Here is a 24517-nt window from a genome sequence, read left to right on the forward strand (position 1 = left end):
TGCAGTGTGTAGTGTGTAGTGTATAGTATAGTGTATAGTGTGCAGTGTGTAGTGTGAAGTGTGTAGTGTATAGTATAGTGTATAGTGTATAGTGTGCAGTGTGTAGTGTGTAGTGTGTAGTGTGTAGTGTGCAGTGTATAATGTGTAGTGTGTAGTGTGCAGTGTATAGTGTGTAGTGTGTAGTGTGCAGTGTATACTGTGTAGTGTGTAGTGTGCAGTGTATAATGTGTAGTGTGTAGTGTGCAGTGTATAGTGTATAGTGTGCAGTGTGTAGTGTATAGTATAGTGTATAGTGTGCAATGTGCAGTGTGTAGTGTGTAGTGTATAGTGTGCAGTGTGTAGTGTATAGTATAGTGTATAGTGTGCAATGTGCAGTGTGTAGTGTGTAGTGTATAGTGTGCAGTGTGTAGTGTATAGTATAGTGTATAGTGTGTAGTGTGCAGTGTATAGTGTGTAGTGTGTAGTGTATAGTGTGTAGTGTATAGTGTGCAGTGTGCAGTGTGCAGTGTATAGTATAGTGTATAGTGTATAGTGTATAGTGTATAGTGTGCAGTGTGCAGTGTGCAGTGTGCAGTGTGCAGTGTGCAGTGTGCAGTCAGAGTACAATAAGATAAGATCATATAGTTGGGGCTCTGGCAGGAGGGCGCGCGGTCGCCATCCCCGGTGCGTGCGTGCGTAACGGTGCGTAATTGTGACCGTATCGTATCGCGCAGCTGATATTGTGGAGCAGCAGTGGTACAGTAGCGGGAGCAGCAGAAGGCGGGGGCTTTGCCTGCAACAGCCACAGCGGACACACACAGCTCGTACGCGGGAATGACGCTTTGTTTGCCTCCTGCTCCTCACTCTCGGACTGACATCTCAAATGTTGGACGCGCTGTGGCCGATCCGTGTCACTCAGATTTCTTGTTGTTTGTAAGCTCCAAGGAAATGGGACCGTCCGCTTCGACTAAAATGGGATTTTAATGGTGCAAACCACGGACGCTGTGTACGTGTGCGCAGCCAGGGGACCGTACTGGTGATGTTCAAACACGGTGTGTAGCCGAAGGTGCAGACCCTCTCGTTTCCATGGACAACACGTCCATAATAACACAGGTTGCAAATCCGAAAGAGGAGGAGAGCAATTCTTCCAGCCCAGATAAAGGTAAGACATGCCAAAGCGACGCGTTTCCATCCAGATGTTTGTGGCTGGGGCTTGTTTGTGCTGCACAGTTGGCTCTGAGCTCAGAGGATCTGATACGGTTTTAGTGGGAAGACCTCCATTGTTCACATAAAGTACAAGCACAGGCTGTCTGTCTACGTTACGTACAAAATCATTTTTTATTTGATCCTCATTACTATAATTGGTTCTAGGGTCCATACAAGGCAACACCACACAGCTACCTCCATTTATAATGATGTTATTACTCATCCGCGGAGAATGGAATTTGTCATCCGTGGACTGCACGGGGTTTACTACAGGGGGCGGGAGCAGCCCCTTCTTCTGGCGACATCCCCATCACCATTTACACCAGTGACTCTTTAAATATGCTCCTGATATGTGCCACAACAGGCACATATCAGAGCTGTACTCAACAGCCTCACTGTAATGGAAGACCATACTCATTTTGGAGAACATAGGTCAGGACTGGAGGATTACTCTGATATAATACATGGATGCAGGATTCTGTTGGTTTGGGTTCATCTCAGTGTTTATCATACCAGACTAAATGTGTTGTACGTTTTAAACAAGCTAAATACAGACGTGTTAGATGTGATTGACTTGAATAGTTTTTAGCTTGTTTGCTGGTACCATGTCATTGATTAACCTATACTAAATCAATACGTGTATTGGGAATCATCAACTGTGACTCAATATATCAATAATGATTCAGTATACCAATATTGTGCAACTCCAATACTCCACTGCTGCCTGTAATAGGTGCCATTTCTCACACACTGAAACAGCAGCTGTTACTCAGATTAGGGCCTGACTGAGAGCACATTTTCAGTGTTTTTCAAAGCGTTACCACTTCACCTTTGCTGACACTAGTGACAGATCCTCTCCATGTGTCGGGGCTTTTCAGTCCTGATTAACACTGAGTGGACCTCCAGTGCCTGTGACGAGTTGGCCACTGTCCAGGATGTACCCCGCCTAAGGCCCGAAGTCACTGGGATAGGCTCCAGTCACCCGCGACCCCGAAAGGGAACAAGCGGTAGAAAATGGATGGATGGATGGATGGACCTCCAGTGCACAAACTGTACTGTGAGCTCCCGCTCAGCAAGGCTTCCCTTGCACTGCCAGAGGGTCCTTGAAGGCCACACAGACAGCACTCCCACAGACTGTGTCGTGTTAAAGGTCACCTTGGTGCATCACCCTCTGTTGGGCATCCCGACTCCCATTGACACTGAGTCTTCCAGTGACCTGTTGAGATATGGCATTATGGTTAGAAGTAATGGAGTGTCTTAGGAACTTCACTCTCAATTTATGGGTTTTTTAAATAATGACTGAACTGACAGCTGCCTTGGGATGAAAACAAACAATAGAAGTAACTCACTTTCCAACACATCAGATCTAGATTAGGTGTTGGACAAGACAACAATATCACAACACATTTACATTTTTTGAAGTTTAACATGTATATTTACATATTGCACTGAAAAAAGAAGTCAATCAATGTTTATTCAATCATGTTCTTTCTGTTCATGCCAAAATAGATACTTGACTTTTAGCATGTTTAGCATGTTTTAGACCTTTCAAGTATGTTTTGATCTTCAGATATTGAGTACAGTGGCTTGTAAAATGTCTACGCTTGTTGGTAGACCTTGTCTACTCAAATATTGTATTCAGCATAGTCTTGAATGCACTATAAACATCTGCACACTAAAGAGAAAAAACCTTTATTACGTTATATAAAGACTTAATCAAGTCTTTACATAATGTAAAGATCAATCCCCTCAGCATCAAGATTGTTATTATTGCAATGCAGAATTACAGGATCAAGCTGTTGTGGGTTCCTCTTATTCTATTCTTGAAAATGTCTACCACTTTATTTTCTATCACATATTTTAAATCCCTGTTGAGTAAAATGTGAAATCTGACATTTAATCTCTTTAAAGGTGCACTGTGCACCTGCTTAGAGATAGGATGTTCCACAATGTGGCATTAAATCTAACTATTTAGCATTTATTAATAGTAATAATAATTAAAAAAAGAAGAAATACCTTGCTGTGAGGGGTGACGCCTCTCCACAGATCAGACCTGTAACGTGGCCTGGTCGTGTCATCTGCTTGTCTCCGCCAAAATGATAGTTTAGTATAGTTGAAAGCTATTCTGTGGAACATTGCAAGCAAACAAGTAACATCTCCATGGAGACCAGCAGGTGTGTTGCTTTAAGATCAAACACAACTCACACATTGTCTCGAACATAACCGGGCTGACCACACACTGCATTTAGTTTAGTATAGAAAGTATAACAAAGTCGTAGTTCACTAGCTGTCTGATGTTTCATCTTTGTACAGAGCCTTATGCTAAATGGATAACTTCAAAGGAGAACAGGCTCGTGGTTAGTATTATTGATTTTTATTGACACATCATAAGCTTAACATTATGAACCATGAAAATACAAATATTTGTTTTGCTGTTGTGTGGGGTTTGTTAGACAACTGGGCATGTGGTCTGGATATTTTGAACCATCATGAAAGGGGAATAATATTGGCAAAGAATTACGATAGTCTCTCAAAAGCGACTAATCCAAGGAAGCAACTGGTGAAGCAGTCATGTTAAACAGACAGTATCTCAAAAAAAAAGAGTTTAAATACTCTTATATGTTTCTGTGAAGAGCAGACATTGCACTCTTTTCATTTGGCTGTGTTTATCTTTTGTATACGCGCAGATCTGATGAAATGCGTTGTAAGAAGAAAGGTTAAGAGCGTTTTGAAGAGCACTTCTTTGATATACTACATTACACGTCTTTAACCTTTAGACAGGTGTCAATGGAGAAGCCCGTCATTGTAATCGGATTAGTCATAATACAGATTTCTCTTGCCTCGCGCTGTGGCTGGAGTCAAACACAAATCAAAGCATCATAAACAATATAATAAAATAGACAATTACATGTGTAACACCAGCATTGAGAAGTGATTAGTTTCAACAAACCTCTCCAGAATTTATTAGTCCTCTTTAAGCCATGAACTCTGCTACTTTGTCTTGTCATTTAAATTAAGTTTGAATAATCACAGCAATTCATTATTTATTCATCTATTTGCGCCGGTTCCAAGGTCATAAACATGTTCTAAGAGACCAATTTGTTGCGGCTCTAAATTGGCCAATATTATTTGACATTATTGGCAACATTTTGTGGAGCAACATAAAATATGCATAAGCCTTTTGTCTTGTCCTTGGGTTTTCAAAGGGAATGTTTTAACTCAATGTTAAAGAGCTGAGGCATTTTAGGAATGTAAATACACTTTAGTTTCTCCATATTTCAAGGGATTTATCCAGTCATTCCTGACAGTGGGCATTAATAATAAAGTCTTATTATGGTTTGTTTGCTCTGGGGCGAGTGTGAGCTTCTTATTCTGCAGGTGGCCTCAGCACGGCCTCTGTCCCCACACTTTGGGGCTGCGCAGAGGAGCGTCTGGTCAGGCTGCAGGCAGAGAGGGGTGGAAAATACTGTAGGTAGGACAATTTAATTTATAAAAATACTTAAGAGTCAATAAAATGTATAAAGTTTGTTTTAATTGCATATTTGTGTCATTAGCCTTGTGTTTCCCTGCTTATGTTTTGCTGGCAAATGAACTTGTACACTAGCAAAGCACTTTTTTATTTCTAGTTTTAATCAGCTCTTTAGGTAGCATTGTTATTACTGTACACAAAATACAGTAATAATACCGTTATGCATAAGTGTGTTTTACCCCATATTTAAGTCACTCGGAAATAGACTATTAACGTTTTCCACTTGTCTTATTTCCTCAGCCCTAATGAAGATTTTTCCTATGACACAGAACCATTTTGTATTTCTGGGCTCCTCTTATTATTAAACTAGTTGCAATCCAAAAGGGGATCTCTCATTAACGAGGCGGGCTGTGCTCCTGTGGTTTGTGTTCCACTCTGAGTGAGATGTAACTGTATTGCAATCCATCCTCCCAAATGTGTGGGCTACTCCTTTCTTCCCTCCTCAGTGTCTCTCCGGGACAACTCCTGCTATCACTCAAGACGCCGTTTTAGAGAAAAGAGGAAGTTGTTTCTGCAGTTACAGGCCAAGTCACACTAGTTATGCGCAAGCTGTGCCCCACGGCTCACCCAGGAATTAAGCGTCTCTCTGTGCGGACTGAAGCCTTTTGTCAGTCTGCTCCAGGGTCCACAGCCCTGGCCTTTTCTCAAGCCTGTTAGGTGGGGGCAGGACAGGGTTGTGGGAACTTGTGCCCCTATGTGCTGACTATAGTTTTAAAATAACAACTTAAACACAGAACAAAATTAGGCAATTCATTGGATTTCAGTTGATATTCAGCTGATCCTCTGTCAGTAAAAGCATGTGGGTTGGAGCAGAGTTCAGACTTTGGATCAAGAAATTTGTCTATTTTTTTTTTTTTTTTTCAAGTTCATATATAATAGTGCTCTGTAATATTGACAAAAATTCATTAGGAGTATCCCAAAAACAATATGTTTTGGTTTCAATCCTTTAAATGGGTTGATTATCAGACAAAAATGAAATCTTTCACAAACAAAATGGCAGAAATATATCGATTGTTGATTGTCCTACACTAGGATTGGCAAACCACTGCTGCTGTTCTAAGGATAACTGAAAAGTCAGGGAGGGCATCTGATGTTCAACTGTTTGTGGTGGTCACCTTTTAATCCACATATTCCTCCTGTGCATACTTTATATTTTGTTTTCTTTCTATTTCTTAGTCTCCAAAAGCCGCTGTCCCATGAGATTAAGGCACCGCATGCTTCACAGCTGAGAACAAAAAGAGAACAAAAAGAAGAACAGAAAGAACTCAAAACACACACATTCTAGCTTTGGCCCAGGATAAGATTAATTGAACATCCGTTAAGCCATATCTCACCACAGCGTCAAAACAGATCAATCTTCCAGAGACACAGAGAGCAGAGGGTCAAGGTCGGTGCTTGGTGCTAAAAATGCGGACTATACTTTACCTGTCGTACCACATGTGGCATGATCATTCTGCTCTGTTATCTGTCTGGTGTTTGTCACAGGTATGCCCCATCTACTGAGGAGATCGTGTGGCGTCCGTAATGATTTTCTGTCTGCTCGATCTGAATAATGCCTTTTTAAAGACAAGAGCGGAATAGGCAAACAGTAGCGGGACACAAAGAGGCTTTCAGGGGCTCTCTGGAGTAAAGGTGAATTCTGTTTAACTGTGAATCTCCTGGGGTCAGGAAGTAGGACGTGATGTGTTCAGGAGTCATGGGAAACTGCAGCAGCAAGGCAGAACATTATACATCCATAAACAAATTGTATGTGACCTACATCCTGTCTCTGTTGTAGCAGGCACTGTTGGGATTTTGCTTTAGGAATTGCCATTGTCTGAGCTTGAAGTGCGGTTTTATGCCTGATGCCCATCCTGACTGACCACTCCTCTTCAAAAAAAAACAAAAAACATCAGCTTTCAATTATCTAATGAAATAGTAAGATACAACTGAAATGTGAGATCACTTAAAATATTCCTTAATCGATCTAGATTTTCTTTTTCTTTGTTAAGACCAAAATTTAAGCATGTTTTTTCATTTCGGTTGTTTTTATTGCTCTGAAAAACATGCGTCCTCAGTGTGAGCACGCTTGCACCTTCACAAACTTGACTCCTGCATGTTTCCATGGGAATGTCTCTAATATTCTAACAAAATAGATGTTTAGACGCTTCCATGAACTCTACATGGAGTATACATACTCTTACTTTAAAATTCATGTTCTTTCAAATGAATTTAAATGTATATAGACAGTATAGAATGGCAAATATGTTTTATCTTATCATTTCCTCACTATATTGTAGCGGAGTCCTTCTGAACATAGGGTCATAGGGTGTAATTCTTCAATTCCCTCTCTGGAGACGCCTTGAATAAAAGACCCCTGGATTTCCCATCTCATTCTGATCCTCCGGGCTTGAGCCTGTCAGCGCTGATCAGAATAGAGGAGGAGATATAAATACTTCTGTGCCACAGCACCAAACAACGTGGGCTATATTGCTGGCAGTTGCGTAACTCCTCAGCCAGATCTCCCTCATTATTTCTGTAGCCGAGCTCTCCGTTGGTTAATTCCCTCATGCTTGTCATCTTCTTCAGAGCATATCGAGAAGCAGCAGCAGCAGCAGCGAATTGATGAGAGTCATTCCCTGCAGCCTGACACCATCAAGACCACCCACGCCAATCAGGGGAAGGTGTTGGGAATATAAGGAACTGCAATTATACAACATGTGAAGCATCAATGCTGTTTGAATCTGGCATAAGTTCAAACGTGTTCACACAACAAATCCAGAAGTTGGAGTAGAACTTGCTGTTTAACTTTGCATAATGGAGGAAAATAGTTGGAACGTTTATTTAAGCTTCAAAACTACAATGAATGTATGAATTGTAAAATAATGATGTAAAATACTTTAGAAAGATGAGCATTTGAGAAACATATTAGATTTAATTCCAGTGTTTTGTCAGTCAAAGTGAAAAAGCAACTCTGTAAGGTAAACATGACTTTTTACTTTAAAACAGTATATTATGGAAAACAAGCAGTACAGTATCTATTCACATATGGAAATTCATTTTCTAGGATCATTTAAGGTTACTGCTCCTGGAAGTACCTTTGGAATTTGAAACATAGATTGGCTGGAGCAGAGTAAAGTTGTACGTGACAAGCATAGATATTTATGATTGCAGCACAATGATGAAGTCTCCTCACACGCTGCACGGCCAGAGCACACTACTTTGGACTGAAAGTACGTTTGAAATATCAATGGATGGCATCAGATAATAGAATACTTCAGTCTTTCTACTATTATTTGTGGAGTTACAGGAAATATGAGGAAAAAAGATAGAGCATATACCAATTCAAATTATACCATTTAGTTCACTTATTGTAAAACTTAAATGCTTTCTAGTAAAACTGAGTCCAAATCAAAAGATTCAAAATTTAACCAAGACCAGGACAGAAACAAAAAGTGACTAAAATTAGGATTAAAACTTGAAACTAATATTTGAAGATTCCACAAATGTGTTTATGTAATACAAATAAGAGCCCTCTCCTCTTCTTGTGATAGGAATATTACATCATCACTAATATTGCGATGATATAATTTGCGACAGATTGTGCCTCCACAGCAACAAGCAGGGTGTTACAACAAGATTTATTTTGGGTTTGGTGCGAAGGGGCATAGCTGTAAATATCAGCTGAAATGCTTGCTGATTATGCGGAAAAATAAAAGGCACAATTTAAAAAAAGATATAAATGGAACCACAAAGCTAAAGCACGTCTTGGCTGGCTGTGACCTGTGCGCGCTGGCGGTCTCTTACATAAGCTCGCTCATCACATTTATGATGTGTGTGCTAATGGTGTCAGGGTGGTGCAACAATAAAGGCACAAGGGCAGATGGGGGTCAGAGACATTATTTGGCAGAACTGAGTGCACCACCGTCCTTAATCGTCAAAAACCTGATCTGATCCATCCATCCATTCATTTTCTTCCGCTTATCCGGGGCTGGGTCGCGGGGGCAGCAGTCTAAGGGACTCCCAGACTTCCCTCTCCCCAGACACTTCTTCCAACTCGTCAGGGGGGATCCTGAGGCGTCCGCTGATCTGATATTCCTACTAATAGTCAAGTAAAATCCCAACGAGAGCTTTATAAATCAACAAAGTCAGTGCTGTTCTCTTCTCACATCCAGTGATTGCCATCCATGTGCTAAAATGTGTCATTATCCGAATGTGAAATGACTGTAAAATGACACTCATCAGTGCAGAAATATCACTTTACACCCTGTTTTGCAGGTTTACAACTTTGTCATTTTCATTTTGAATCAGCAGGATTATTTATAACTAACACATTTTGCATAACTTCAAAACAACATTCATGATATTGCCTAGCTCAATTTTGGGAACAGTGTTTGCTCAAGTTTATTTACACGTATCTGCCTACATTACGTTTTAACATAACCCAAAATGGAGCAGCAGCAGTAATTTGAATTGATAAAGTACTGCAGTACAGTAAAGTAGTGCCCTATTAATGGGTTTCAAAGTAATGAACAATTTGCACCGTTGCCAAAGAAATGAGCTTTTCAATACTTGAGCTGCAGCAAGTTAAATCAATTAATTGCAACTAATCGACTATTGAAATAATCATCAACAACTAATGTATAAATTGAATAATCATTGACTGGTTTATACCGGTTCCAAAACATGAGCAGAGAACGTTTTATGATTCACAGTTGCATGAAAATGTCTTATTTTATTGTAGTTGATGAAAACACTCAAATAGCTTAATCTTGGTCATTTTTTTGTCTCAGGAATTGTCCCTAGACTCATCAATTAGCTACATTATTGTTAGTTGCAGCCAAAACTAAACATTTATCTGTTGACTGGTCAAACATGCTCAAAATGACACAACCCAGAAAGCGTTTGTGAAATCCTTCTCTGATAATTTGTGCTGACACTGATTTATTAGAAATGTGACTTTGTTTTGGCATGAGCACATATATATATATAGTACTGTGGGACTTTGGGGGATTCCCTGACAGTTGTTTTGCTGACACTGTGCTCCAGATGGACTCTCTGCTCTCCTCTGTGTGATGGACAGACCCGTATACTCACTGTTTTTGTTGTCGACTCGTAACACTAGATCTCTGTCTCCGGGGGAACGGCACATTTCCTGTCAGTTTTCGTTGCACAATGGCATGTTATGTCGTTACTTAAATCTGCCTCCAAGTAAGTCAGCGTTATCTCATGTGTAGTTACATAAGCCGTAGACAGCTGGTCCTACTTTACATGCGCTCCGCTCCCATTCTCCGCAAAGGGTGGAGGCAAATAATCTGTGAAATGTGCCCACCGCCCGGACCAACTTCAGGCTGTGGATCGTCATTATGTGCAGAAGAATAACGCTGACCTCAGGCAGTCGTACTTGTAATGTGTTGTGTATTAAGTGCTCGGTCAAGCTCTTTAAACCAGCTCTGCTTTCCATCTGAATTATTAAAAGAGCACGTTCTCACATTCACCTGCACGCGCCCCCCCAGCAACTGTGCACTTTTACCTGCTCAGCCGCTCAGCCAACTGCCACTTAACAGGAACACAAAGCCCTTTCTCTACCGGGGTGCTGCAGGGTGGCCGAGGGTTAGGTTGCAGCACGTATGCATTCCTCCATCTTGCCTCGCTTACGATTCTTCAACCGTCTATTGCTGCTCCTTCCTCCGTTTAGGTCGCATGCTCAGTACACTACACCTTTACAGGCCCAAGTCTTTTAAAAGGATTCAAAACTCTTATTTTTTAGTTTTACTTTTGTTGTATAATGCTTCTATTTATATCAGTATTTCAGTGGCTTTGTCGGTAATTTTTGTGTTTTTTCACAGAGACAAAATCCAATATGACTGATCGATGTAAGCAAGTGATGTCATAGTTACTTATTTTTGCTACTAAAATAGTCCCGATTATTATTTGTGAGCTACTAATAATGAAATAACTGAGTAATCCTGACATCCCAAATGTCTCTGTGTTAATGTTCAGATGCTAGTTTGAGTGTAAGATTCTCGAGCAAAGCATTAAATGGTGATCATAGTTCTTTTGTCTGTTAAAACCCTCGTCTCACTGAGGGTACAACAGAACTACATTTTCCAATGAAATGTGTTCAACAAGCTTATGAAGACTTGGTAAACATGTAGGTAATGATTACATGACCCAATGTTAAATATTTACTCCTGATACTGTTATGAGCTAAATGTGCAGTGGTGGAAGAAGTTTAATTACTAAAGTTCAGATTTAGGAGATAAATAAAATTCAAGTAAAAGTAAAAGTATCACATAGAAGTGAAGTAAAGAGTAAGTATTTCACACAGATTTTACACAGTATTAAACTCTTAAATGTGGTGATTTTGATAAGAGTTGTGCTGATCTTTTTTTCAACAAAGGTCAATTCAATTGAATATATTTCTTAGTATCTCTAGTGAATTGTATATTTTTGTTTGCCAAAGCTCGGACTTGAACTCAAAACTTTTCTGTTTTCATGAACATTCAAAAATAGCCCCTCAACACATGAAACATACTTTTTACTTTTCAGTCCAGTTAAAATGTAGTGAAGTTGGAAGTACAATAAAAGTAAAAGCAAAAATAAAAGTGTGTTACTCAAGTAAAGTACAGACACCTAAAAAATCTCTGTACAGTACTTTGTTACTTTCCACCACTGCAAATGTGTTTGTCATTTCCAGTTGTGGACTAATCTTACCACTCTTTGCTCTAACTTTGGTTTAATGACCTGTATTATGCCTATGTTACATCCTTGCATTGTATAGCCACTGTATTATCCCATACTGCTTTTGCCTTGAAATGTCATAATGGGCCAGTGCACTATATTTAAACATTAGCCCCTTCTGTCCCTCTGTTTTGACTCTCTGTACTCCAAAGCACGGTCAAGGGGCCTTCCACAAACATCTCGAGCTGAAGAGCGGATCATATTCCCGCTCAGAGCATGGCATGGGTGCACGCTGCGTGTCATGGGGCGATTATCTCTTCCTGTCAGGAATGCAGAGAATTTCCTGCGTTTTTTTGCCTCTTCCGGCCTGGCTAGCTTGTGTCCTAACATGTGACAGAGAGGCAGGGCGAGGCGGCTATGATTGACGAGCTGTAGCTGTGACTTAACGTACAGTACAGCCGCGTAGAGGGAGAGCGGGGGAGAAGGGCTAATTTCACAGCGCTCAGATGAAGGGCGTTAATCAAGTGCACTGGTAAATAATGTAGAGCTGCCCCGGCTTCATGTCTCTGCGGAGCTTTTCTTAGAAGGCCACTTGCAAGTACCACTCTGTGTTCGGCGACGGTGAAAGAACTGCTGATCCTTTGCAGCTTGTTATGTGAAATTGTCTCTGGTTGTAGAAAACATTGCTTGTCGGTGACGCAGTGGGCCTAAACATATGCTGCCGAGTGTTGCTTTTGTTGGCAGTTGATTGAAAGGCCATGTTTTTGTAGCGAGGGTGGTGCTTTTGGTGTGTTGCAGGAGTCGATGAGCTGGAGCTGAACTTCTTAAAATGGGGGAAACCAAAGTGCATGATTGACAGCAGGGTTTATCCACAGAGAAGAAGAGAGTTCTGGGTCTGCGCCTGCGAACACAATGCCACCTGTTTAGTGCAGGTGGTGGAATATAATATACAGAGGAAATGACTTCAAATCAGAGTGTATTTATGCTTTCTTAGTGTCACCAATAGTGTTACGTGCTGTGGGCTTTTTTTTAATAGATCCTACATCATTCTGTGACTTGTAGGTTTAAGTTTCTCAATTATTAAAATCCATTTACCAATTTTACAGTGGATCATTTTCACTTTTATTTCAGTACATTTGAGAGCAGGAATCTGTACTTTCCAATTCAGGGAAATAGTTTCTGACCAAAAAACAGGACAGCTCTTCATCAAGATCACAATTTTAATACTTTAATAATCTCAAAATCTGTGTGAATTACTTTGACTATTACCGATGTTCTTTTATACTTTTAAGTTTTAATGTGATACTTTTATTTAATCTTTTGTTCGCTCCTTGAATCTATACTTTTGCTTACGTAAGTGACAAAATCTGTCCAATGTCTAATCCACCACTGATGAAACAAACTATTATTCCTGACCTTATTAGATGTTGTGAGCAAGGACTTGCCCGATATTTGCTCGACAGCAACTGTAAAACTAATTTTGTAAAAAAAAAGCAATAAAAGAACATAAACAATTAGTTATTACAACTTCATTTTTGAAGCTCAAATGTCAGCTGCTTTATTTGATAGGACATTGTAGCGTGCAATGGGGATGAGAGAGGGTAGGACATTCAGCAAGTAGTCAGAGCCTAATTTGAATTACGAATGGAGCCTGATTGGCCACCGAGCTGCACCATTATTGTGAATTTAAGCATAAAGACTTCTTAGTCTTCTTGATATTACTAACACACTTTTCAGAGCAGAGAAACCCTTATTACAAAGGATACAGAGAACAAAGCGGAGGAAGCGCCAGCCGCCTGTCAGATCTAGGGAACATCCTAAAGTAGTCTCCTATCAAGATGCCAAACCCCAAGTGATCCTAAGGACACTTCAAAGTCTGAAACTTTCCCAATTACCTCTGAAGAAATGAAGTGTCTGAATTTAAAATAACATTTGTGAGGAGTTAAATTTATCCTAATAGCAAAAGCCAATATGAAAATCCTCAACGCAATGCTTATGTCAGAGTATCTGAGAGAAAGTAGGACACTTGGGAGAGAGTGAAGAGGGATGATGTAAGCCTTTAGCAGGGACCTATATACAGTCGTTACGTATGCATGTTGTGTTCTCCCTTGAGCTCAGAGCACTCAGCCGTCCTGCGACACACGAGGTGGTGGCTTTGTCAGTCAAGAATAATGTGAATATTGTACAGAGAAGGTCGTCTGCTACTGATTGGTTTTCATTTCAACACTTTCTATTTAGATTTTAGACTATTCCCACATTCCAGAATTCTGTAATTGGACCAAATTGTTGTCAGAACTAACAGATAATGTGGTTTATGAGACATGCCCCACTGAACGTTTGGGCTTTCAGAGATGAGGAAGAAGGCAAACTGTGCTTAGTGAGAAGTTTCTATTTTGTCTGTACATATTTTATAAGAATTCTACGTACAGTTTTATAAATGAGACCACACTTATCCAGCTGATGGTCTAATATTGCATGATTTAAGCCTGACTAATGTTTTATTTATGTTTTAAGAATGCTTAGTTTATTTAAGAGGACTGGCATTCCTGCAGGGCATTTTGGAGTGTTATTTTTGTCCCTTGTACTTCCCAACAATGCTGTGAAATGCTAACACACAAGTCAACAATGCTTTTTTTTACCCAAATTAATCTTTTTGTTTTCCGATCTTTCTGCAGTGTCCCAGTCCAACAGCAGTCTCAAGAAGCATCGCAACCGGAGCATCTTCAGCCCTTTCTTCTGCTGCTTCCGTAACTACAATGACTATCACGCCGACCCGCCGTCTGCCAACAACAAGAACCTGTCGCTGCCGCCGCCCCCCGACGAGAATGGCAGTCCGCCGAAGGTGAAGCTCACGTCACACCTGGCCCGGATCCAAACCAGAGCTGCACAACACAACACACATTTATCACTGGATCTACGGATGGTGACAACATCCATCTATGCAGCGCAGCAAGGATATAAACACATATCAAGACTTTACAGTGTCTTCAGAGATGTTGTAGTTCTAACATTTGAGTTTTGTGTCTTGGATGAGCAGTAGATAGTTGAGGTTTAGTCCTAGTTCATGTCTTATCTAGTCTTTTAGTCTGGTTCAGGCTTGGTTTGGGGAGTCTAATCGGAGACTCCCTAAAAGTACTATTCCTTCCTAACCATAACCGTATAAGTGAAATAATATATTTTGTCAAAAAGAAACATTTACCATGAAAAAAAGCTAAGCTAAGCCGGAACAAAATGCCGAACCTTTAGGGACTCCCGGTCTACTTGTCTTTGTTTAGTCTTGCTAAAACTTAAAGATGCTGTAGGCCTACCTGTATTTGTGCCATGTATTTGAAAAATGGGGGAAAAACCCTGTTGTAAAGAGTTTAAGCTGAGCTATAGTTTTGTTTTCCACATTTTTTGGACAGTAAAAAATATGGTACAGTTTTAAGATGGATATTTGTCCCCAAAATGATTTAAATAATTCCAAGTTTCTTTAGCCACACATACTGTGCTAACATACCATGTACAACCACAGGGAAAAAATGCTTGTGGGATTTTGTAAATATTTAAAAGGTAGAAATCCGAGTTTGAGGCGAGAGATCCAGTAACGTTTGATTGGTGTTGTTACAATGAGCCCACTGAAGTTCTCCCTGGGTCTAAAGCTCCTCGCTCCCTTTCACCTCCCCTCTCTCTCTCTCTCTCTCTCTCGCTCTCACTCCCTTCTCTTTCTCTCTACACATTTTTCCAGCTGCCTCAAACCTGTTGAACCCCGGAGGTTGTTTACCATCCACTGCTCGAAAATATGGGCTCCTTTCCCATCTTGCATTCTTCGATATCGACCGACGCGCTCCGAACTCACGCTCAGAATCACACCCGCAGAGACGCTGAATGAGAGCCACATGTTCAGTCAAAGCAATGAGCAAAAGTCATGCCATCGACAACAAACAAACCACTACTATTCACTGTGTTTGTGTAGGTTCTGACCAAATGTAGTCCTGGTTTAGACTTCGTTTGGGTCAAATTTGTGTAGAACTGCTGGCATTTGGTTTAATTTTACATTCATTTCACTGTTTTGTTTGTTTTTTCTTGATCATTTCTAACAAAACATAATGTAAATAAAGCATAGGTTCAAACACAAAAACCCACCCATTGTAGTCATGCACAAACTAAAAACTGTGCCACTCTTCACGCTCAGTTGAGGAGTTACACATGTGGCCTGTCCTGACCCATTGCGAACCTCTTCTCAACAAATGGCAATAATTCAAAGTGAACCTGGCGAACCTGGCCATAAAAAGCCTTGTAAGAGCGAGCGCTTGTGCTGGTTTTGGAGCTGGACCGGCCTGGGTGCCTCCCTCGCTGCACAGTGTAATGTTGCAGGATTGCTGGCCCGCCATATTTGTTACTATGGCAGCCTTGTTTGTTTTTGACCGGCTCCAGTGTGTGTGTGAGTGTGTGTGTGTGTGTGTCCTCCACTCTTCTCTCTCCTTCTACGCTGATTCAAATATTGATGTTTTTCTTTCTCTCGCTGTTTTTGTGTTTCTGTCGTGGCACTCTCAGTCTTTCATTTTGTTGGTCTTTCTCTATTGTTTTCTGTCTTGCCCCGAAAGAAGCTATACTCCTTTCATAGCCAACCGTTTAATTTAGCCTCCCTAGAAATGTTTTTTTATTGTCGGAGAACAGGGCTGTTTTATATCTCCAGAAAAGCTAATCTAGGATACTTGATTTTCACTTTGCAAAAGGAGGAAGGATGTTTTTTAAATCTGTCTAACTTGCTCCCATTTCCCACAAACCCTTTCATATTCACATGCATTAATATTAGGATTTAGGATTAGCATTTTTCCGACGTTGAAGTGAAACTCAGGCGGTAAGAACAAAATGTACTGAAAAAGTCAGGTACCTCAGCTTTAAGGCAAGCATGTTCTATTACCTCTCTCTATAATATAGAGAAATGTAGCTTTTTCCAGTTTTATTACTCAAATGTGGCCCGATCAAAAGCAGGTTAAGCTGATCCTGAAAATCTTGTTGAGTTTGATCTCAAGACATGACCTTTATGTTGAAGCCCAAGAGTGTCCACCTGGGTTTTGACATCGTAACTAGCCTTTTTTTTGATTACCTCGCAAGTGTTCTGTAAATGCCAAAGCACCGCAGGGTCTCTCTCTCTGTGTAAATCTCATCCATCACGCTCGTAGCAGGGAGTCGCTCAGTGTCCTTGCTCCCAGGGACTTGTACCCCCGGCAGTTCCACCACAACGCATGATAAATACTGTCAACCAAGGACCTACCCTTGGCTGGCTGGAAAAAAGTGCACGTATACTGAAGCCACGGCAAAGTCCTTGTAATTCACCTCACGCGGCCTCTCGTGTGCTTGCTGTATTAGGCATGTATGTTATTGTCAGGGCGTTTTTTGTTTTTGTGGGGGGGGGAATGCCACAAAAGCATTAAAAACCACACCATCTGATTTTTGTTTTTTGAAATCCTTCCCTTTCATTCACAGTGTGTTATAGATTATGAAATGACACACTTTTTTGGAGTATAGACTAGATTAATATGACATAATCTAAACATCACTAGTGAAAAGTCTTGAGAGATACTCGGCGTTACATGGTCTTGCTGTTTCTCTTTGTGAACACAGATGCCCCTCCATTACACTTTAGGCCTATATTTAACATCGCCCGTCTATCACTTCACATGGGCAGTGGGCATACAGTGTGGGCATGTTTGTGTGCTTCCCATGGTCTCTCCATCTGCCCAGCGCCAGCCTGTAAACTCAGGACATTAGGCTGAGGACCAAGGACGAGCGAGTCTCCTTCTGACCCGCGAGCCGTAGATCTTTGACAACATAATGTCGTGCAAGAAGGAGCAGCGGGGTTTTCAATACTTTAACTAACTGCAATGCCTCCATTTCAAAATCGTAAAAAGATTAAACCTGTAATCGAACTGGAGACAGTCTAATAACTGCTTTGTTTGTATTGGATAAACAATCATCTTTATGGAGACGTCTGTGACTAGATTCCAAGACTGTGCATTTCATCAAACTCTATTCATTTACAAAAAGGTTGTAATAAAAAATGCAGAGATGATAAAACCTGGAGCAAAGCCACTCGTCGGCTCTACAGTGGCTTTGAACATTTAAGTATATTCGTCTATAGTTTCTCTTCAGGTTAATTGCAACAGTATAGAAGTAAACGTTTGAAATAATCAGACAAAAATCATGACTATTTTCTGATTGCAATGACATTTATGTTTTATGTTTTCATTCTGTTCAAAGCTCTAGTTCGGAACACATCCGAGAGCAATAACATGACTGAAACAGGAACTGCAAAACTAACACAAGATTCCCATGCGTTGCAGAACATGTGTCTAAACATGTGGGTTAGCAGTTTTACACATACGTAAAAAAAGGGAGGACATGATGTTTCTTTTTTGGTTCGATTGCGACACATTCTGCAGCTTTACTCCGTGCGGTACATCCTTGACACTGTCCAATGCACTTTACATTTCTCCTGGTTGTTACCTCGTCTCAACGCTGATACTTATGCGTGTTGTTGTTGTTTTTGCAGCCTCCAGCCAAGTTCCTTCTCCCTGAGGTCAGTATAGCAGACTATGGCAAGAACTGTGTGGTGATCGACCTGGACGAGACTCTGGTGCACTCCTCCTTTAAGGTATTTCACACTAACACAAGCTTACACTGTCTGCTCTTTTTGTGTCATGTTTTGCCTGGCTCTGTGGGGCTAATAGGATTACACAGAAGTAATGCCCAAGATGCTATTCTTTGTACTGAATGCGATGACAGCATGAAGCAAACAGCTCAAGAATGCGCTGTAGGCTTTTGTATATCAGGTGAAACAGGGCAGAAGAAAGCAAAAAGTGGTTTTAAGATCCTTCTGAGTTTATTGGATTTTAATGCATCCAAACAGAGCTTAAGACTTGGTATCGATACTTGAGCAATACCTGGTTTATCTACCTGAGCAATACTTTTTCTTGTATCTCAAATTCTTCTACTTACATTCGTCTTTGCACCACAAGTTCTGGCCAGAAATTGAATAAACGAGCGTAAGCAACCAATTAGTGAGCGCCCAAGAAATGCAGACAACTTTGGAAATCTCTTAAACGTTTAACTTCGTTTTAGGATCAAATTCTGCTTAATAATACAATGAACTGATCCGCTTTCCCATCCTAGACCTTATTACCTCCTGCTTGTCTGTCTGTCTGTAGTGTAAATAGAAAAGTCAGAAAACTGCACCAAACTGAACTAAAGCTGTATAGTCTCGTCCTGTCTAACACTTACGTAAGGCATTTGAAGAGTTAACTCCAAGCAGTGCAGAAACATTCCTGGTTTGCAATGGGAAGGGCATGAGGAATGAAAAATGTACACATGCTGATTGGGACCCACCCTTTGCAAGTTCCATGGCGGCGGGACGAGACCGCAAGCACAAGGGCGCGTCCCATGGACTCCGAGGCCTCAAATGACCGCGGGTGAAATTCACAGAAATCATGAATTGCTATGTACTCTGAAAGGAAAGAGTTTGGCACGTCTCAAACTCACCCGACAACTGCATTCCTTCTTTGAACGAGCGCGCACAGCGTTTTTAATCTTAGAATATGTTGCTTTGTACCGGTCTGAATCAGGACTAAAACAGGTTTAAAGCGGGATTAAATCAGATCTAATCTAATTCTAAATCAAGAGACAGGATACTAAGCAGTGTGATACGGAGAGCCAGGAACATTGAGGACCACAGCAGGAGTAATATTCAGGACTGAACCAAGACTGCATCCGGACTAAACCATGCAGGTCTAATTATCTCTAAATATTGAGTCGTGAAAGGGAGAAAGAGATAAATCCATACGCTGCCATTTCACTTCCCCGCCAACCCTGGGAGATCTTCAAATATGTAGCTGTTCAACAGGGGGAAAAGTCTGCAAACAACTAAATCAGAGCGGGATCATGTCGCACATTGCACAGATGCACGGGCAGAAAATAGCAGCATTACATAACGCATGACATCCTATGCTCTGTCTCTGCGATATGGATGAGAGGATCAACCCAGAGCCTGAAGGATTAGCTGCAGATTCTGTTAAAGTGGCTATAAACAACACTATGTACGGTAATAATAGCACTGGGACGGGGAAATCTGTGCTGTGACAAGCTTTACACGAAATGCGAGCGAGAAATGCAATTACGGGTGAACATATGAAATCAAGTATTGGTGTTTGTGAGTGACAGGCGTGTTAATTTGTGTCGATGTCGTGTAGACAGCTGTTTTTATTATTATTCCCCTCGCTCGCTCTGTGTCGTGTTCTTCTGTGTTCTTTTCTGTTCTATTTATATACATTTAAAAACGGGGGGAAATGTGAACCGGCAAATGAAACCGTCCCCACCAGCACAACTCCAAACCTCAGAACAGCACGCATCCTTCATCACGGTTTACTCCTTTGCTCCTTTTGTGTTTTTCCTCCCTCTCTCTCTCACGCACACAGCTCATTTCCCCCTCGCTCCTCCATCTCCATCTCCATCTCCATCCATATCCGAGCCCTTTCCAAACAGCTGCTCTACGCTCCGTCTTCGGATGATGGAGCGATTCGTCCTCCTCCATCTGTGACTCTCCTGCTCTCGATGTGCACGAGTCCGATCACAATGTTGTTCTGTTGGGCAAAGATTGTCGTGGATTGTCCCGTTTCCAGTGCGTTTCGAGACAGTCCGGGGTAATGAGGGCGAATGCAAATGTACAGAACTGTGGGAGACGATGCATGGACCAGAGGGAGTGTGGAGTATTCCTATGGCATACACCCCCTCTGCTGGATAGCACTGAACTAAACGCTTATTGTTGTTCCCAAATACATCAAAATGGAGTCTGCAAGTAGATTAAATGTAGTTAAAATTATAAAAACCTGTACAAAATGTGGTGTATTGGCCACTTCATGCAAAAATCTTCTTCCTTCAACCAGTCACAAGCCAGAACAATACACTTAGGGTTAGGGTTACTTTGATCTAGCACTTTACACATTGTTTTTTAAATATTTTTTGCTTATTTCACAATGTTAAAATGTTTCTCGGTGCAACTTGTGTTTTGTAACTTATGTCTATTGTTCGTTTATGTGAAATAAACAGCAAATGCGAACTGTGAATGACAAATAAATTGAACAAAACCTGTGTCAACCTGGAAAATGCTTTTTAAAAATCAATCCTACAGGTAAATATGAAGAAACAATATGCCACTGTTGATGCAGAATTGTTGTGTAAAGTTCATATTTTCTGAAATGTCCTTCTTAATGTATTTGTCCCATCGATTCACTCGGCTTTTGCAACAGCTGTAAGTTTTATCATCAAATTCGACCTTAGTTTCTCTGGCACCCGCATTACTTCTTTTTTTCCCATCCCGACATGTCACCTCTACCACCCACCTGCCCCTTTCATCCTGCTCTCGGCTGCTCCGTTCATTTCCCTTATCTCCTTAAAGATGACAAAAGCCTAACTCGGCGCTGCTGTGCTTCTGCTTCGTCTGTCATTCGGCTGCTGGCGTCTCCCTCGAGTCTTGCCAGGTTTTTATTTAACGCTGTGAAGCTAGAACTGGAGCCTGGAGGAACCACGGCGCTCATAACACATCCATAGTCTGCCCCGGGCCTTTTGATAGTACCTGCACATCACCTGAGCTGCACTGTAAGAGTAAATCTTTCCTTTCTCCGTTTTGTCCTTCGCAGCCCATCAGCAACGCAGACTTCATCGTTCCTGTGGAGATTGATGGCACTGTTCATCAGGTATTGGAAGGACTGTAGAACAATAGAAGTGCTTTATTGTGTGTTTGGCTCTGGAAATGTGAAAAGGCCTTTCAAGGTTTGATTTTTTTTTCAGGAGAGCACATTTTGAAGATGTCTGTAGCTGTGACCGGGTTCAAGTAATCCAGGATAGGCTGTGTATGTACTGTGTGGCCTGTTCTTGATTACTTGCACTTGGTGTCAGTGACTGTCAACAGATTCATTAATAACATCATTTTATTCTTTGTGGATTTTTCAGTGTTTTACCCTTGAAATTAAGACATTATTAACTAATAGGTTGCAGTAAAGACTTACAAATACTGTCCCTTTACAATTATGTCAATGAAACTAGAAAATTCAGCTGTATTTATTGTCGAGATAGGCAATATATGGAAAGCTGATATTGTGAATGTTGTTTTGAAGTTATGCATCATTTTAATTTAGATTTGATCGTTTATAGTAAGAGATGCTACAAAAAGAGCTGGTTTAAAACAAAAATGAAAAAGGTTACGTTATAAGGTGATATTTCTGCACTTTTGTGATAATTTTTTACAGATATTTCACATTTGTCAGATAATCCTACGAATCTCTACAAATGTTTGTCTGAAAATCTCACAGAAAAGAACTAAAAATCCATCAAGCTATTCCTATTTGTCAATTTCGCCCACCACTAATCCATTGCCTATTGATTCTCTGCGCGCAGCGAGAGAAAAATAAGTACAAGCAGCATAATTAACATTCAGAAATGGCCAACCTGTCATCTGTAACACTGCACAGCTACATTTCATTATACGGTTTGTATATTGAATCGCTCTTTAAACAAAGTGATGGGTTGTTCTTGCTCTTCAGGTGTATGTTCTGAAGCGACCGCACGTGGACGAGTTTTTGCAGAAGATGGGAGAGCTGTTTGAATGTGTGCTCTTCACCGCCAGCTTAGCCAAGGTTTGTGTTCCTCTCTCTCTCGCACCTCGCCTCTTCCGTGCAGCATTATTTACAGACCGTCTGCCTTGCTTTAGTACGCCGACCCCGTGGCCGACCTGCTGGACCAATGGGGTGTGTTCCGTGCCCGCCTCTTCAGGGAATCCTGTGTTTTCCACCGAGGGAACTATGTCAAAGACCTCAGCCGTCTGGGCCGAGAGCTCAGCAAAGTCATCATCGTAGACAACTCACCTGCCTCGTACATATTCCACCCGGAGAACGCCGTAAGTCAAGAACAGGCTCAAAATACCAAAATGCTACTGTATATAAATAAATATGATTCGTTTGAGTAGAGAATGAGTAATCCTATGTTCGCAGTAGTCGATGAATAACATGACAGGGAATCGTAGTGTATTTATTCATGTGCATTTTGAGGAATATGTATTTTAAAGGGTTTTTTTTTACATTTACATTATTTCCCTAAAGAAAAGTATTTTTTGTCCTTGCTGCAAAGCTGGTAACACGCTCTCGTCACAGTGGAAAAGGTAGCATCTGTTCCAAGAGTGGTAGTGAAGTAGTGGTAAAAGTATATGTAAAAAAATAAATAAAAGTAGTAATAGTTGTGACGTAGTGACACTAGAAATGGTTTGATTTCTCTGTTTTGTTGTGTTTTATAGACCTAAGAGTACTTTTACTACAATACATTTTAAATGCCTCCCTGTGTTCTCTGTACAATACTGATTTTTGCTCATGCCTTAGTTTTATTAACTTAATTAAAGGTGACATATTATGCAAAATAAACTTTAATAGAATTTAACATTGTTTCCACATCATTAGTATCCTCAGAGTTGTATTTTGATTCCTCCACGTTTGAGTAATGTATTATCCTGCAACTGAGGCTCTATTTGAAAAATTAAGACTCTGAGTGATTTGTGCTGGTTCTTAAATGTCACAGAGCCACTTTTCAACAATAAAAATATGTAAATTACAATATGCTGCTTGTTGCAGTGAAGTAAATGGACTCGTTTCTATTACAAAGCCATTTTACATCAAAATTGCGGTTTACAGTTAACAAAATATAAAATGATTGTATTACAGTTCAATAATACACATAATATATCTCCTTTAAACTATTCTTAGAGCTTCAAAGCCTCAAATAATGCATATTTATTGAATTATTTTATGTTGATTCAAAGCAAAAATATTTAAAATAAATACGTTAAATATATAGATACATGATATATTTAAATAGTGTAAATAGTTCAGTACTTCAGTGCAATTGTCTCTTTATCGCTTCATCCACATAATTTGCATTTGGAGTTTTTAATGAGATCCAGAACTTAATGTTAGTTCAGTCTTCAAAACATATTATTTGAAAATGACACTAATTACACTCCAGGTAGAATCTAATATTTTGTGAAAACGTTTCACTTTAAATTCATAAAGAGCTTTGAGCCTGGGGCATTGTTCATTTTATTAGATTTCTGCCACTCATCTTTTCCCCTTAATTCATTTCGGATGAATTATTCAAATTGTACAACTATGAGTGGTGCCATGAATGACACTTTTCCTCTTTATCCAAATAATGAGACCTCATTGTGCGTTTTCTAGGTCCCGGTGCAGTCGTGGTTTGATGACATGACGGACACGGAGCTCCTGGACCTTATTCCACTGTTCGAGGGTCTAAGTAAAGAAGAGGACGTTTATAGTTCATTACAAAGTCTGAGGAACAGGTAGCAAACGGACAACAAACTTCCTTTTGAACTCCAAGTCTGACGACACGTGTCCGACGAGCTTCTGTACAGAACTTCCACGCAAATATTACTTACTGTATGTATAGTATATGTTTCTAAGAACTTTTCTAACACAGGACGTTTTACAATACTACCCGAGATTATTTTAGTTACCAAGAACAATCAGTCTCACGTTTCATTGTTTTGCTTTAGTCCGTTTCTTTTGTGTTGAGCTGTGCTATGCAGGCTGGTGTTTCCCGTCTAACCTTTAGGTCCAAATAACTGTGACTTATTTATTTATTTTTTCCTTTTACAGAAAAAAGTGCCTTCTTTACTGAGCTGATTTGAATGGGGTGCACATTTTGTATGCTGTAATCTACTCTACAAAAAAGATCATCAATCTACACAAAATGGACAATAAAACAGATCTGGATCTTGTCTTTTTAATCTGGACCAAAAAAGGTTCTCGATTCAATGTGATCTGTGGCTGGCGAAGTTATTGTAAATTCTTTATAAAACATGAAATAATTAAATGTGATGAGCTTATTGTCCAACAGAAAATGTCCAGAGAAAAGTATATTGACTAGTTTAGGTTATATAATATTCTATTTATTGGGGCGAAGGGTGTTGGGTGTAACGGATGCTGTCAAAGTTGTACTGTACAACATGATTAAAGTTGCATTTTTGCACACTGTCACGTTTCACTGCGTCATGGATGGTGTTGTGTTGATTTTGTGAGTTTTTCATTTGAATACACT

The 24517-nt window shown here is 40.4% G+C and overlaps 1 protein-coding gene across 1 annotated transcript; it reads left to right on the forward strand.

The window, feature by feature from the left end:
* Positions 1–725: 725 nt before the first annotated feature.
* On the forward strand, positions 726–24453 carry ctdspla (CTD (carboxy-terminal domain, RNA polymerase II, polypeptide A) small phosphatase-like a). The gene is made up of 7 exons (XM_072450884.1): positions 726–1141; positions 14053–14219; positions 17916–18017; positions 21055–21111; positions 21958–22050; positions 22125–22310; positions 23638–24453. The coding sequence occupies exons 1-7, from the start codon at positions 1066–1068 to the stop codon at positions 23761–23763; spliced, it is 807 nt and encodes a 268-aa protein (XP_072306985.1). The 5' UTR covers positions 726–1065; the 3' UTR covers positions 23764–24453.
* Positions 24454–24517: the final 64 nt, after the last annotated feature.

The sequence above is a fragment of the Eucyclogobius newberryi genome, unplaced genomic scaffold, assembly GCF_026437365.1.
Source record: "Eucyclogobius newberryi isolate DKJ021-1_F unplaced genomic scaffold, fEucNew1.0.hap1 SCAF_18, whole genome shotgun sequence".
Taxonomy (NCBI): domain Eukaryota; kingdom Metazoa; phylum Chordata; class Actinopteri; order Gobiiformes; family Gobiidae; genus Eucyclogobius; species Eucyclogobius newberryi.

Excerpts from the sequence above, each read along its gene's own strand:
- ctdspla (XM_072450884.1), top strand. The coding sequence starts at position 1,066 with ATGGACAACACGTCCATAATAACACAGGTTGCAAATCCGAAAGAGGAG. Across the intron at positions 1,142-14,052 it reads TTCTTCCAGCCCAGATAAAG|TGTCCCAGTCCAACAGCAGT; the intron begins GTAAGACATGCC and ends ATCTTTCTGCAG. Across the intron at positions 22,311-23,637 it reads TATTCCACCCGGAGAACGCC|GTCCCGGTGCAGTCGTGGTT; the intron begins GTAAGTCAAGAA and ends TGCGTTTTCTAG.